The sequence below is a fragment of the Prinia subflava genome, chromosome 2, assembly GCF_021018805.1.
Source record: "Prinia subflava isolate CZ2003 ecotype Zambia chromosome 2, Cam_Psub_1.2, whole genome shotgun sequence".
Classification (NCBI taxonomy): Eukaryota; Metazoa; Chordata; class Aves; order Passeriformes; family Cisticolidae; genus Prinia; species Prinia subflava.
Genome location: NC_086248.1, coordinates 93462216 through 93478238, shown reverse-complemented (window position 1 = coordinate 93478238; position 16023 = coordinate 93462216). Strand labels below are relative to the sequence as shown.

Sequence of the window (16023 nt, the reverse complement as noted above, 5' to 3'; positions counted from 1 at the left end):
AAAACTCTTTAAAGCCCTTTAATGTCCAAACTGTAGGAACTCCTCTATGAATGGTGGTCAAATTTAGTGTCACTGCTGCTCACGTAGTCTCGGACTTGTGTTTTCCACCTGGAGACGAATATTTCTCTGATATGTTAAGACTAATTTTTGTCAAAGATGCTGAAGCCTGCATGTTTTTATTTCCATTAATCAGTTTTACTCTCAGTTTTTTGTTAATTTTAAATACTTAAGTTAAAATATTCAAAATAGTTTAAGGTGGCAACACTGAGTTGAGAAAACTGACTTACATATATTTCTCTCCAAATATATTCTCTCCTGAGTATCTCTTATGCTAAATTCTCTCTGTTACTGTACAGAGCATTGGCTCTTTGCTGATAGCGACATAAATTCTTGTATTTATCAAGTATTTTAATTTACTTCATGTTGTTCCATTTTATATTCATCATAATTGATAGAAAGTCAGGAGCACTTGGTACAGTTCCTATGCAGAGAGTGTCCCATGGCTGAGATATTACTTCAGTTCTGATTTTTAAGATTCTAAGACTTCTTAAATATTGTAAAATTTCTCTCATTTGTCCAGGTCAGCAAGACGTTTATTTAATTTTTTTAGCATTTATTATTCTAATAAATGCTAAAATTAAAAATTAAATTTTTTCTTTTCTCTGAAAAAAAATAAAAAACAACAACAAAGAAGCAAAGCTATAGTTGCAGAAGAGTTCATTGCACTTCATCACCGACGAGATAATAGGCAAGGCCTGCTGCACCCAGCAGTCTTCTCGCCTTCTGCTTGTTTGCAGATGGGAGCACCAGAGGAAGCGTCTTGGATCTCCTCCTACTTGTCGGTCTTCTTACAGATCTGTCAAATGGATTAGCTTGCTAGAGGTGGTGTTGTTCCCTCCCCTGCATTTTTATGGCAAATTCATGTCAGAGTAGTAGGGCTTGGAGAGCACTCAGGGCTTCACTGTGTCCCTGAGGCTGTCTTGTGTGAATGCTGTGTACTGGGAGAGTACAAGAAGAAAAAGGGAGAACCTGTTTGCAAAATGTTTGGGGATTTTGCCCTAATTTGCTAGAACTAGTGCAAACCCACTGTGTCCCTTCATCCCTGAAAATGCTAGTTCCACTGTGCAGTATTCTGCAAGGATTGCCTCTTAGTGGTTGAAACATTTTCCCGTGGGAAAACAGGATGTATTTCATACGGAATTGCTTTACATTGGTGCTCCTAAGAGTCCTAGTAAGACCTACTTTTCCTCCTGAGTAGCTCAAGCCCAGCACACCTGCAGTGCATATGTCACCTATGTCATGTTCAAATGAAATTTGTGGAGTCCTTTGTGCAGTACAGTGCTTCTTACCTCAGTGTCTACGAAGGTGATTCTTAAGAACAGGGTGGAAAACAAGCCCTCTCTTTGTGATTTTAATTGCCTCTTCCCCTAGAGAGAGCTGTCCTCCCACGTTAGAGGAGAAGGTATTGGAAGGGTGGAAAAGATTAGCAAGAGGCTCCTCTACCAAGCCATGGTTGCAAATCAGTAGAGGTTTTCAGCTGTCAGTGCAACCAGTCCCTAAACAATGAGCGCAAATATTTACTTCTGCCAAAAACAGAGAGAATTTCCAAAAAAGAGAAACATATTTCCATTCCTTTTTTTTAGTCATTGAATCAATAAAAATGATTTGAGGATGTGAAGAATTCAAAGTGCTCCAGGATAGTACTCACTTTAGGATACAGCTTATTTTCATAGACCAAAGCTTTCACTCTGCAAGGAGGAAAATATCAACACAGCAGGTCACTCTCGGCATAAACACTTCTGATATGTGTGTGCTCCTTTAACATTTAATTTTAATCAGAATGGACCAATATCCCTCCATAACATTTAACTTGTTTTCCTTTGTGCAGCAGAAAGTGTAGGGCTGACGATAATTTTTAAAGTACCCATTTCTGTGACACCTGCATGATATTTTTTAATATTTGCTGAATTGATAATGTTCATGGTAGCGAAGTATAATGCGCAATAAACTGCTTTTGTGGCTGATTAAATGCCAAAGTGAAGTGGAGGTATTCAGCAACTGCAAAAGCCGTTTATTTAGTGTATGCCAATGCCATGAACATTATTCCTGTTACACAAGATTTGCTATACCCTAATGTACAGAAGTAGAAAAGAAATTGTTTCCTTTTCTTGTGAGGGTTGCAATTGCTGTGCTGCTTCAATCTCACACTTCACACTGATATGACATTCGGGAATGTAGCTAGGTTGAGTGGCTTGAGAAAGAGGCTGGTTTAAGCAGTGAATAATTATTTAATGGAGTTCTTTGTGTAGAAGAGGCATTATGTGGCTGGGTACATTGAACCAAATTAACTGCAGCATGCAAATATTCCAATTTTGGCCTTATAACTTTTGGTGGGAGCAATTCCCTTTTGCTGCTGAAGTTCTTCCTTGAGGATTTTGGCCTGGAAAAGGCAGCTGTAGTCTTAATTATTGGCTTTACCAGAGACTTGCTGCCTCATATTGCCTGTCTTGCTCCCCCTCACTGACGACTGCCACCAACTGGACCACTGACAGATAAAAAGCAGCAGCCATTTCCTATCATCCTTCATGTAGCTCTTCTCTCAAGATAGAAGTTGGCAGGAGTTCTGAATAGTCCTGATGTTTCTTTCCAGGGGAAACATTTCCTTTTTTCTTTTTATTGTTTATAAAGGGTTTATAAGACAATGGTTTCCTCCTGGTTGGATGGAATAAATACCTCATTGACATATAGTTCTTGTGCTGTGCTGTTGCCTCATGATATCATCATTTAAAGAAACTTCCTGCAATTTGATTAGATACAAAATGAGAAAAATAAAAAATTATTATTACTTCTCTCTTAATATATGTTATATATGTTGCCTGTGAGGAATGAAGGGTCGTGGTGATTCTGTGGCACCTAACTGCAATTCTAATTTCTTTTTGTTTGTTTGTTTGTTTTGCATATTGATTCAATAATGCCATTGATTTTCCATGGATTGATTATTTTTCTGAAGTATTTCCTCATGAGTTCTCTGATGGAGGAAGGGTTATAGGCTTTTTAATTTGGTTGTCATTCATGTTTGTTGTTACCCACAGAGATGACGGTCTCTTACTTTGCCGTTCACCTGCCATTCTGTTCTTTGAATAGAAGAAACTGAAGCAGAGAAAGCTGCTATTCCACCCTCCTGATTGAAAAATGTCATTAGTTTGCTTTCACAGTATCTTCAAGAGTTGCCATCTGTACTGTTTCAGTGCAGTAGATTATCGTTTATTGCAACAGTGACAAATTTTTCTAGTAGCTATTTCTCAAATTTCACTGCTAAATTGGATATGCAAGTGAGCAAACACAAATAAACAAGGCTCTATTTTTATAGTTCTGTTCTGTTCTTCATTAGCCCAGAAGCTGGATAGTGGACTGCTAAATGCCTGTTCTGTAAATAGGATGGGATTAAAATACAGCGGAGAAAGATTTCAGCTGTAAGGAATAGATGTCACTGACACATTTAAAGCAACATACCCTGGTGTTACAGTTTGAGTATCATTTATGAAAAAGGAGGTGTTTTCTTTATCCATTTTCTATTTTCTACGGAATTAGTTATAGGCACAAGTTCTGGAGCTGGGTTTTTTTTTGTCTCACACATTAATGTTTGCTGTCCTGTGAAGCTGATTCTGATTACAGAATGTTGGATGCAATGCTAATTACTCCAAGGTCACTGAAGTCAGTGCTAACAGTGAGGTGATCCTTCAGTGTTCCTTCTCTACAGGTCACTATGTGGCAGAGAATGAGGCTGTGAAGACCCTTCCTCTATTCCAGGTTTAAACTCCCTGTTGCTATTTCATTCTCCAAACACTTCAGTCTGCAGTTACCCTAGAACATGATTTTGAGAGCAAAACCAGCCCTGATTCCTAAGCCATGTCTGCTAAAGGGAGATACAGTAAGCCAAGGTAGCCTCCCCTCGTGCTGGGAGAGGGGACAAAAAGGGCCTGGACTGTGTTCACCACCCTTCCAGTTTTATGCAGGTGTGCCAGGTGCATCAGGAAAATTGTTTAGGAGTGATCAATCCTTGTGTGAGGATTGCCTTGTAATGCTGCTGAGGTCAGGGAGACCTTGGTTCATTTGACACATAAGAGCTGCTTGAGTGACTTAGGATATTCCAACACCCATAGGAACAACCTTAACTTGCACACCAGGGGTTTTCCACATGCTAAGACTCTGTTTTCTGGCACAGCTTGCTCATTTGGTATAGATTATACAGTAGGGTTTCATCAGCATCATCCTTCCGCCTTTGATAAAGCTGAAACTCTCCAGTGTTGGTGTTTAGGGTCATAAATGTTCTTTTGTTTTTTCCCACTACTCAAGCAAAATTCGAGGAGTTTTTGTAGTAGCAGACTGTTATGGCAAACTTGATCAGGCTGTTCTTCTGTGCTGGTCCTTGCTGAAGCTGGGTGTAACTCTTGTGCAAAGTTTATGAGTAGAACTATCAGTGACATTTCTCAGAATCTGCATTTCCAGTATGATCCTGGCTCTTGATTGAACCCACGATAATTTCTTTTAAGGCAGATAAGAATTTAAGAGGTAATTCTTCTCCCAAATATTTGGGGGGAGCTGGGAGATTGTCAGAGGACTAGCCTGGTGCCTGGAATGCAGAATTAGGGTAGCAGGGCTTTGTTTGGAGTTTTGCTTCTTTCTGATATGTGATTTAGTCTGGAATTAAGTCTATCTCTAAAACTGGAATAATAATATTTGCAATTTGAGACTTACAATGTGCTTTGAGACCAACAGTGAAAAGCTCTCAGTAGTGTATTTATTACATTCTGTTTGTAGAGGTTACAAGCAGTATCTAGGAGAAATGAGAATAAAATGAAGCCAAACACACTGATTTAAAAGCAAACTGTTGAAGCCAGGCCTGAACAGTAAAATAGCTTACATGTGCCAATGCGTCTCTTCAAATAGCTCAGAATTAAGTTGCAGGGTTCCAACTGCTGTCAAAAAAGGAAAAAAAATTCCAAGGTTATAACTGTTTAATGGGGGGAAAATGGCTAATTTCTGTCTCTTTAAATTTTGTGGTGGAGAAAATAAGGTCCTTTGATCTTTAAATGAAAGCTTCCAGAGTCATTACATTGAATCAGTTAATCTCTCCCAGTAGTTACCTTATTCTCTCTTCCTCATGGGCATCCTCTTTCATGGTCTCCATGCTGAGCTTCAAATCAATGAACAAACTGTTACTGCTTCCAACACAGCCTGTCTAGTGAGCTTTCCTGCTTTCATGCATTGCCAAGCTCTTACCTCAAGCCTTGGCACGTCCAAGAGGAGCAGAGGTCCCGTAGTGCCGCGTGCGTTTAACCAGGCTGGCTCCATCCTTTATGGGTCAGGCAGTCCCTTGCCTCTTGACAAGAGATGTTTGTGAGGGATTGCATATCCTGTCATTCCCAGCTGACACAGGTAATTCTAAGCAGCTCAAGTGACACAGCAGGGTTAGGGAGTACCCTTGGTCATCCCATTATTTAGTTCAAAAAATTATTATCCAAAGCAACAGCAGATCTTCAGATCTTTGTGTGAAATATCCCCGCCCAGACAAAAATAAGTTGCTCTGTGTGTGCTGCTGCCTGAATATACTCTTCATTCAGAATGGTTCTTATTTCTCTCAGGGAAAAAAAATTATAGACATTTCCCACTGTAAGTCCCACCAAGAATATATGTTACCTACAGTATGAGCTACTGTACCTGTTAGAGCACAACAAATGCTGTGAAGTAGCACCTTGGAAGTTTTGAAGGTGTTAGCAGCTAGTGCACACACTGTGTGAAACTCAGGAGCTGAGGTTGTGGAGCAGCCTCTGTTCTCCTGCCATTAATCTGTTCCTTCAGTTGAAGGTGTTTCAGAGTACAGCAAATCTTCCACAAGTTGTATTAGAGTAGTTTTGTAGGTTTAGACATAAAAGGCATCCAAAATGAAATGTGATTAGAAAGTAACTCATCCTCTCTTCCAGGAAATACGTTTTGGTACTAAGTGAATGTTTAGAAACAAGTTTATCTTCTGGGTGTGTAGTACCAGGTGTTTTCCTAAGTAGTTTGCATGCAGTTCTTTTATGAGAAGCTACCTTGTATTCAGCAACAAGAAGGCTTTTTTCACCAATAACGACAGATTTGCTTTATTAATATTCAGATGTCAAATATGTTATCTTCACTGAGACAGAATTTCAGGATAGGCACTCCATCCCTGCATTTCCAAGAATTGTACAGCCTGTGTTCTAGTTTCTGACTATGTATAACTTCTCTCTTCATTTACTTTCCTTGTTTCAACTTGTGTCCCATGTCTCTTGCTCCAGTCCTGGGGTGAAAGGCTGAAAAGGCCTTGAGCCTTTGTTAGTGCTGCTCAGCAATAACAAAAATATCCCTGTGTTACCAACAGTATTTTCAGCACGTATCTGGAATCCCATACTGACCCCATTCTACTGTGAAGTTAACTCTTCCTAGCTAAAACCAGCACATGTACTTGAAAACTTTTACTGTTGTCTGTGCTAATTATCCATTCTTCTGTTTCCTAAGCTTATCACTAGATCGCATGAAGTACTTCAAAAAGAGAGTTCTGCTCAATGTCTGTGAGAATGGTGCAGAATCAATTCCTGCCTTGTGTGAAATTTTGCACTGCTTTATCAGTGGTATTTTCTTTATTTGTTCGAACATGATTTGGGGCCAGAAGCAACAGAAATCTGAATACAGCATTTGATAATTAGCCAGAGCTAAGCCTTTCCTATGTGGGCACCAATAATCTTGGTTTTGCTGTCTTTACGCAAGATCACCCTGTCTCTAATACTCTGTTTAATAGTATTCCAGAATCTGTTATCAAAATCCTTCAGCTTTCTCCAGCACTTTGCTGCCAGCTTTCTTACAACTCTGATGGCCTAAGAGGTCCTTCTGTACCTAAAATAGAACGTTTTATAATCCATTAAAAAAAAAAAAAATTATAAATCAAGCTTCTCTGTTTCCATGCCATGTGTAATTGTGCATATACATTTTTAAAGATAGTTATTTTGTAGACTGAGAGAATTAAGGAAAAAGTTGAAATTAAGTGAAACTAAAGTATTGTGGTATTTCTATTTAACACTTCAGTATTTTCTTTGTTTTACCTAGGTTTTAGACATATCTAGGTTTTCTCCACTTCTGTATTTTTTTCTGTGTTCTTTGGATTCAATCCTTAACTATCTTGTTCCTGGGAGGAAAAGAGACAGCAATTGTTATAGATGAGTGGGTAAATGGCAAGGAAAACAGTCCCAGAGCAAAGCAAAGCTTGTATGCTTCCTGCACTGGGATTTCTAGGGAAATGAGTATTGATAGATGCTTTTACACTTCCCTGATGAAACTCTGAGGTTCTTAATACATGTTAAGTTGCATGTCCTTGTTGTGCCAGTCTGAAGGCCCTTCTGTCATGCTACCATGGCAAAAAGCCTTAAATAATTTAGAACATCCATGCACTTTATAGTGCAATTATTTGAGTGTGATTTTTCAGTGGTCCTGGTAAGAATGTGAAGAATGTGTGTGTATATATATATATATATGCACTATCAAAAAAAAACCCCAGAAACTATAAACTTAAAAAAACCCTCATCTAACCTCAGTTCAGTAAGAGGAAAACCACAGTAAGGGTAGCGGTGTGTGTGTGTATATACATGATGTATGTGCATAAATCTATAAAACCCCCTAATTCTGTACGTAACTTCCAATTTTTTTGCGATAAAGTTTTCTCAGTATCATTTAATAGTTCTTAAAATGGAAATTTGTGCCTGTTCTCTGTCTGATACCAGTGTAATATGTTAATTAAAAATAAAAGGGAAATTGTGCTTATTTCATCAAAAGAAAAAGTGCAGGAAAATCTTGGTTTTTTTATAGGAGCCTAATGCATTTACGTCTTTCTGACAATTGTGCAATACAAAATAAGATTTGTTTTTACTCTGCCAGTGGTAGTGAAGCAGACCAGGTAATACACCCTAAGAAAATAAGTGACAGTTAGTGATACTTGTGATTTTTAGTGTACTTTTACTAATGCATATGAACATTGCATGGAACTTTTAGTGGTATGGACTGTTCTGAACAAGTAAAGCAAAATAATAGATTTTTCAAAGGTTGCAACCTACTGTGGACCTCACTAAAATTAAAGATCAGATTTTACCTGATTTCCCTTTAAAAATAAAAGTCTTTTTTGATGGAAAAGAACAACTTCAGATTCCACTTGAAGCATGTTAGTATTTCTGAAATCTGACTGTAAGAAACCTGTTATTTTAATTTTATTTTTCTTCCTCCTCCTTCAGGTCTCCTGGAAGCCTCCTCTGATTCCGAACGGAGAAATCCTCAACTATGAGATCCGCATGCCTGACCCGCGCATTGTCATGGCTGGGAGCCCCTCGGCCAGGCTGAGCCATCTGGTGACCAACCTGGTCCCCTACACCAACTACTCGGTCACGGTGATAGCCTGTACTGGAGGGGACGGCTTTCTAGGAGGCTGCACCGAGAGTCTGCCCACGAGAGTGACCACACCCTCGACAGTTCCTCAGAGTGTCAGTCCCTTGTCCGTGACGCCAATCAGCGAATCCTTTATTGCCATCTCTTGGCAACCACCGCTAAGGCCCAATGGTCCCCATCTGAGGTAAGCCGAGACTCAGAGAGCAGTTTGCTTCTCCTTACCTTAATCTGACTCAGAAAATTCTGAATGATGCAGACTTTGTTGTGTGATCTCTTAATTTTGGACCTTTTGGAATTCCTATTTAGGGCTCAGAGAAGAGCCAGGATTATTCAGGGCAAGCGTGCTGTCTGTGCTGGAAGGCTCTGGGTCTCAGTGCTGTCTGAGAAACCAGAAGGAGCGAGCACAGGGTATTTGCAAAGTCATAAGTGGTTTGGGTTGCAGTGTCACCCACTTTTTGGTCATGAGTTCAGGGACCAAGTTCCACCAACAGAATGATGAGTAAAAAAAGACATCTCTGTAAATACGAGTAATTAACACATCCAATGTTCTCAGTACTCTGGGTTATTCCGCATGAAGAGAAAGTGACCATTTGGAAGGATGATGACATGAAATAATCTTCAAAAATTAAGTGATGAATAAATTTTAAATGAGACAATGCATGAGAAAAATGGAAGTCAAAGTGCTAGAAGTGTGAGGGCATAGCCCAAATAGGAAATGCATGGAAGTACTGGGTATAGTAGACTGGATTTCACCACAGGGGCCAGAGAAAGGAATCTCCTCTGAGATTTGCCTGGAATGATGGGATGGGAATCTTGACTTGAATGTTGAATACTGAGTGTGTGTGCGTGTAGACATACATTAAAAAAATACGGATTTGAGTGCATAAAGGTTTATAAAGACAAATGTATTTTTATATATACACAATAAAAAATGTCAAATCTTTCATTCTAGTGCTTTAACGTCTCGTGAAACGTTGCGCATGGAATTATAGCTCTGTACTCCATATGTTCTGGTTAGCAGCTCTCTTCTAGGTGCACTGATGGGTTCAATAATTATCATGTAATGCTGTTTCAGTTGCGTATGTTATTACAGCACAGTAGCTTGACTTTTTCTTCAGGCTTAATTAGGGCACAAAACAACTGAATGAAATGATAATTGCTCTACAGTAAAATCTGAAGTTTCAGAAAAGCAGTGTCTGTTATTCTGGGGTTAACAACATGACCATTTTACCATAGATTATTGAAGTAATTCAGCACGACCTACATCTGCAGATTTCATTTCTTTCATGGTGTGCCATGCTGCCCTCAACAAGAACAACCACTGAAGCAGCTGCTCTGTACAGCATGATGGAACAAGAAGTCTGCAGCAAGCAGAGTAGCAGCAGCAGCTGCCAGTGGGGGTGATTTACACATGATCGCCACTCAGTGTTCAAAAAGATTTGATGTTTTTCAAGACTTGTCTATGAAATATACTGGACAGAATATGCCAGGATGGTTTCCTACAAAGCTGTAATGATCTGTCTTTGGGTTGACACTGATGAACCACTCATGTGAGAGCTGTTCTTGTTATGAAGTCATCTGATTTTTTTGACAGAGTTGGAGTTTAATTAGTTTTTGCTATTTAATTTCTGATGTTATAATGCGAACTTCTGCAGTAATTCAGTTTGGCATCACTAAGTGGCACAATGCTTGCTTGTACCTGTTGAGGATTATTCCCTAAACTCAAGGGCAAAAGTTGTTAGAGGTTATGCATGTACTCCCTAGTTGCTGTGGGGCACAGGAAGTGTCAGATCTCTCACAAGAGCATCTCAGTTGATGTCTGGTTTTGAAGCAGCACTAAGTCACTGTATGCAGTACCTGTTAAATACCTCTTCATTCAGGGTCTCAAATCTGGGATGGTATTGTCCAACATCTCCTTATCACACAGGAGGTGATCTTGATTTAAGAAGTGTCAAATTACACCAAAAGCAATTGGTTAACATGATAATTACAACAGAGAGGTGATCCACACCAAGGTATCCTGCAGAACAAATAAACATGGAAACATTTTCACAAATGTGCATTTAAAATGAGGGTGTTTAAAATCTGACTGAGTATCACGTACTTTTGTCTGGAATTTAGCAGTAAACACCTTTCCAGAATGGGAGGCAGGGACAAGATGAAACAGAGCAGCTTAGCCCTTAAAAGAATCAAGTTATGTATTTTAAGTCAATATATATGCATATGACTCTAATTTGCTGGGGTATCAAATTGAAACAATTATTGAAAGAATAAAATAAACAGTCCTGTGGAATGTAATAAAGAGTAATAATCCTAAAGATTTGGACCAAATATATCCAATTTTGTTTCCTTCAGAGTGTAGTTTCCTTTGTAATCCCTAGAATGATTAGGAAATACAAACTCTAATATTATCCTCTTTAGTTTGTGTAGGCACAAGTGATCTAATTTTTGTTAAATTCCATAAAGGTTTTATATCAAAGATGATGGAGGGTGTGTGATGCAGCCTGGGTGGAAAGCATGTTTTCCAAATCAGGCAGTCTCATGGCTGACCTGATGAAAGATGGGCTTTGGCTGACCTGCTGTTTGGAACAGAGACAGGAATACTGCTTCAGATACCAATTAAAACCAGGATGAAGTAGTTTGGTCTTTCAAGCTCACATCATGAATTTCTACCCAAACACAAAGGTGCCTTGCTAAGGTCTACAGATGGCTGAAACAGTTAACTCATTCTGTGCCTGTTGTCTCTTGTAATATACCCTGTGGTTATTTGCAAACACGTTAGTACAAAGGCACACTTAAGCTACTACTAATAGTAAAATAGTAATGACAGTGGTCTTTGTTTCAGTGCATTTGGAAGAAATTTCATTTCATGTTCTGGAGCAGCGTGTGCTTATCATGCAAGTCTGCATAAGACACTTATGTGTTGTTAGGACTTCCTCTTGATATCATTTCCACAAAGTTTAAAATCTGTAAATCATTAAATAAACTAGCTTTTTTTTCAAGTGGAAATGCTTCATTTTCCATTTCCAAAGTATTTCCTTTTTAAAAAAATTAAGTAATTGAATGTTTTAAATCACAAAACATTAAAAAGAATGTTTATCTCAGGAAGTTTACAGCTGTAAAAACAAAATAATGTGTGGCTTTAAAAAAAACCTGGTTGGGTTATTTTTTTTTCTTTTTTTTGTGTAATAACATTAGTTGAGATAATCCTGGTGTTCTGCTTGTCTTTTGTGTTAGATATGAGCTCCTGAGACGTAAAATCCAGCAACCACTTGCATCAAATCCCCCTGAAGATTTAAATCTGTGGCACAATATTTACTCAGGAACTCAGTGGTTTTATGAAGATAAGGGTCTTAGCAGGTGAGATTACAAAAACTATAAAAACAAATGCTGGCATTTTGTATAGTGTATGTTTAATAGTTCAAAGTATTTCTTGTGTCTTTATGTAGTGAACATATTAATTATGTAATGAAATATTTTTTGTCATCATCTTTGGCGTTAATCATTCTAATATGCAGGGATTTATTATTAGTGTGTCATTCTTGACTCATACATTGTTTTGTTTTGAAAAACAAATGAAAATAAAAATCTCATGAAATTTTAGCATCGATATGCTCATGCAATACAACCATTTAGATTTATGTGTACAGATGCTGTAGATTTGCATGTTGTCAAAGATACAGCACAGGCAGAATGCATGTTTGAGGGAGACATCTGAAAATTGCAATTTTTTTTTACCTGATTTTGTTGTGTTAGCTTCATTACCATTAAATGCAGGTGTTTTGAGTGGGGAAATGGAGTGTGTGCTCTCCTCCTCAATCTGTAACAGACCTGTTGTCCGGGGGAGACCAAAACATTTACTCTTGATCAACCTTACTTTCTACATCTTGAAGTCAAGGCTATTGCTCCTTAAGACAAAAAACACAAATGAAGAAATTGTAAAGGGAGATTCAGCATGGATTCTTTGGGTTTTTGTAGATAAAGTCTCAAGAAAACCCTCATGGATGGTTTCAGGCTGTGTGTGTTCTGTGTGCTGGCGTGCTTTATGAGAACTCCACGCCAGTCACTGACCCTCAAATATCTGTACTGCCCTACTTCTCTAACAATTGTGTGAGCATCCCTCCTGAGCACCATGGGAATCAGGAGAATGTGACCCCTGCTCCTGTCAGAGCCACACCAGAGCAAGCTGAGGGCTACTGCTTCTGCCTGTTGCTGAAAGTCACTGCTCATTTCTATCTGTTGCAATAACTGCTCACAGAGCTGTTCTCGTACCAATCCTACCCAAGTGTCAAATTTTTTCTCTCAGCCATGCTTGAAAGTCTGCATAGAGTTGCCTTTGGTTTTAGCTTTGCATATTTTAGTGGTGCATCATATTTTAGTGTGTAGCAATGATGTCAGCAATTCAGAGGTGGCAATACATTCAGACAGAGCCTCAGTGACTGGTCATTAGGCACCACGACATTTTGGATGGAATGAGCCATGGCCAAAAAAGTGTGCCTAACCCTTGGACACACCTGAGCACTTCTCCTGGGGAGGGTTCTGCAACCTGCAGCTATGTTTTTGCAGTTAACAATGCAGGATGATTCTGTGGCCGGAGAGGAGATGCTGCAGAGAAGCTCAAGCACTCAAGCCTTATTTTTCCCATATATCAGCATTTACTTTTATTTTTCATACTTTAAGTGTGTTGCAGGATTACTGATCTTGTCAGATGGTTTCTTCATTTCTAATAGGCCACGACAAACTTATTTTATTTTCATTGATGAAAATATGGATAAAAAAAAATGAATCACAAATTCTCATCAGTAAATTGCAAGATTAAAGTCCTTTCTTTTTGTTATTGTGTGTGTGCTACAATGTCCAAGAACAAACTAAATGTTTGCAGGTGACAGAAGATGCAGAGAGAAAAATAAGACGTGTTTCGTATATTTTCCCTGTTCGTCAATGCTTACAGTCAGAGTTGGAGCTAGTGATTTGCCCATTAATTTGCTTTCTTCTCAATGGGACTGTTGAAGCTTAGCTCTTTTAAACACCAGGGTGTTATAGTAGAGCATCTAAAATAAATACAAGAAGTAAAGTAAATATACACTGTGAGAGAGTATATTTTGTACTAAAATCTCTAAATATTAGGGACTCATTGAATGCTCCTTTATTGCAGCTGTAGACATTTTATCCCACTTCAACTTCAGTGAAAATTTGAACAAAATGATCCTAAGTTCTGTCTCTGTGCAGTTTTGTGTGAAGCTTTTTATGAGGAAATTAAATTTGAGATTGTGAAATCCCATTTAAGGTACATTAATACACCTTTTGCCATCGGGAAGAAATGGTGACGTGACAGTCACTTGGTTTACTAAATACACATGTGGTTTTTAATAAATCTGTGTAATTGGAATATGGACAGTTCTGAGGAAAATTACTTTATTAAGTGAGTTTGGACTCCTAGGTGCCTTTTTTGGGATGTTTTTGTAGTAGAAGAGTCCTGACTGCATGGTGAATCCCTTTTAAAAATGAGACTCTGCAAGTTAAAATCAGTGGGTTTCCCAAAAGAGGAAAAAAGCCTCATTTGATTAAATTCTGATCCAAATTTTGGCAGGTTGCCACCGCTGTAATTACATATTGAATTGAGCTATAATCTCTCAACACCTCAGAAGCTACAACTATGAAGAAGTGAAATAATGTGTCTTATTTTTGATACCATGCTAATTGTGCTGAATAATTTCCACGAAACAGATGCCTCTTATGAAGTCTTCACTGGTGCATCCCATACAGACGAACTTTTGTGCGGGGGGGGGGGAGAAGAAACAACAAAACTTTGGCACAGGCAGAACGTTTACAGCAAATATTTTCTGTGTCTGCATTTTTCACTCCATTTAATTATTTTTAAAATGTCTTAGGTACACAACGTACGAGTACAAGCTCATAGTGCACAACGAGGTAGGATATACATCAAGTGAAGAAGTGATAGCCACTACATTGGCAGGATTACCAGAGAAAGGAAGTGTCCTCGCTGCACGTGCTGTTAATCACACTGCCGTGGAAGTGGAATGGTCAAAACCAAGTAAGTGTGCTTAGTATTTATTCCAGTAACTAGATGTTAACCTGCCATCACTTACCATGGCCTGCCTTGCTCTCAGAGGAAACACAGTCCTTGCCTTGATTTATAATATACCTAAATGTCCTTGAAAGGAGAGGAAAGAAATAGGGGAAAAATTGTGCACATTTTGCTCTTTCTCAGTTCATGTCTGTATTTATTATATGCTCTTTCTGCAGGATGAGAATACTGAAAATGAAGAAATAGTTAACGCAAACTTGTGAGACATGTATAAAGCAGTACTACGCAAAATCTTGTTGTCTTTGTGACCTATTTCATCCCTTTGTATAAAAATTTACATCTACATCTCTTCACCATGAGAAGATTCCCTTTCTCTTCCTTTATGCTCTGCTCCTTAAAATGAATTTAGCCAATTTCTGTAGTTGGTTTGTTAATACAGCAGTGGGGAATTTCTTCATGACTTAAATGCAAATGATATTTTAAGGACTGGGTGCTGAATTGCAGCAAATGTAGTCTTTTCATTTTATAATTGCATGCCTGAAGTAAGCATGCTTATAAAAACTGACAAATGTAATAGATCTGAAGCAGCTCACTGAAGTTTCATTACCTTAGTAATCTAAACCCCTGACCTTCTGGATGTAGGTAATGCAATCTGGTTTTATTTTCATTCATATCTTAGAAATTTCCTCCATATCTGTTTGTGAATATAGAAGTTAAACACCAAGACAAGGCTATTCATTATTTGAAAACCTCATCATATTTTATTACTTCTTATGTTGCAAATAACTGTATTAACTATCTTGTATATCAGTGTTTTGTTCTTTTCCATAATATTAGTTTTCAAATTAGTTTTTTGTTTTTGTTGGGAAATTGAGACCCTTCAGAATAAGTTACCTTGTCTTTCCCTACTGCAAGTTTCTGACTTCTAAGGATTTAGACCTTGCATCAGTACCACTTAAAAATAGTGTATCATTCTTGATGAAGACATTTGATGACAAACCCATGTATTATTAAGTCTGAAAATATGCTTTTGGCTTTTACAGGTGCTCTGTCCCTGTGAGCTGAGTCCTGTTCAGTAGAACTGTGTGTTGTTGCAAGAGTTTTGTGCTTACAGTTTTCATCATAATTATACTTTTCATCTCAATGCATTTAGTCAGACCTGAACTTGAACTGTTTGGCAAAGGACAGATAAGATAACAGGTGACATCTGAGTCACTAATATACAGAAGACTTGCCTGAAACCTGTGCTTATCCATCAGCTCAGACCAGTGGATATCCTTCACTGTGTAGCCAGAAAATTGTTCTGAAACAACACAAAGCTTCTCACTGTGCTGTGAATAGCCAAAATGCCATCTGGGTAAAGCTGAATGCCACTGGAATTTACAGCATAGACACAGGTCCTTTATTCATGGCTGGAAGAATTATACAGGATTGGAGTGGGCTCTGGGAAGTGTTGTTTGAACAGAAGGAGCAAAAAGACCTGCACACCACTGCTTGCAGAGGGTTTTACCTATTAATTT

The 16023-nt window shown here is 38.4% G+C and overlaps 1 protein-coding gene across 1 annotated transcript in view; it reads left to right on the top strand.

Annotated features, from left to right (window-relative positions):
• The window catches only part of USH2A (usherin), a 372599-nt gene that overhangs the window by 245077 nt on the left and 111499 nt on the right, over positions 1 to 16023 (top strand). The window contains exons 42-44 of the mRNA XM_063391039.1: positions 8304 to 8638; positions 11692 to 11814; positions 14346 to 14509. Of these exons, the coding sequence (XP_063247109.1) occupies positions 8304 to 8638; positions 11692 to 11814; positions 14346 to 14509 (622 nt within the window). The remainder of the gene's footprint in view (positions 1 to 8303; positions 8639 to 11691; positions 11815 to 14345; positions 14510 to 16023) is intronic.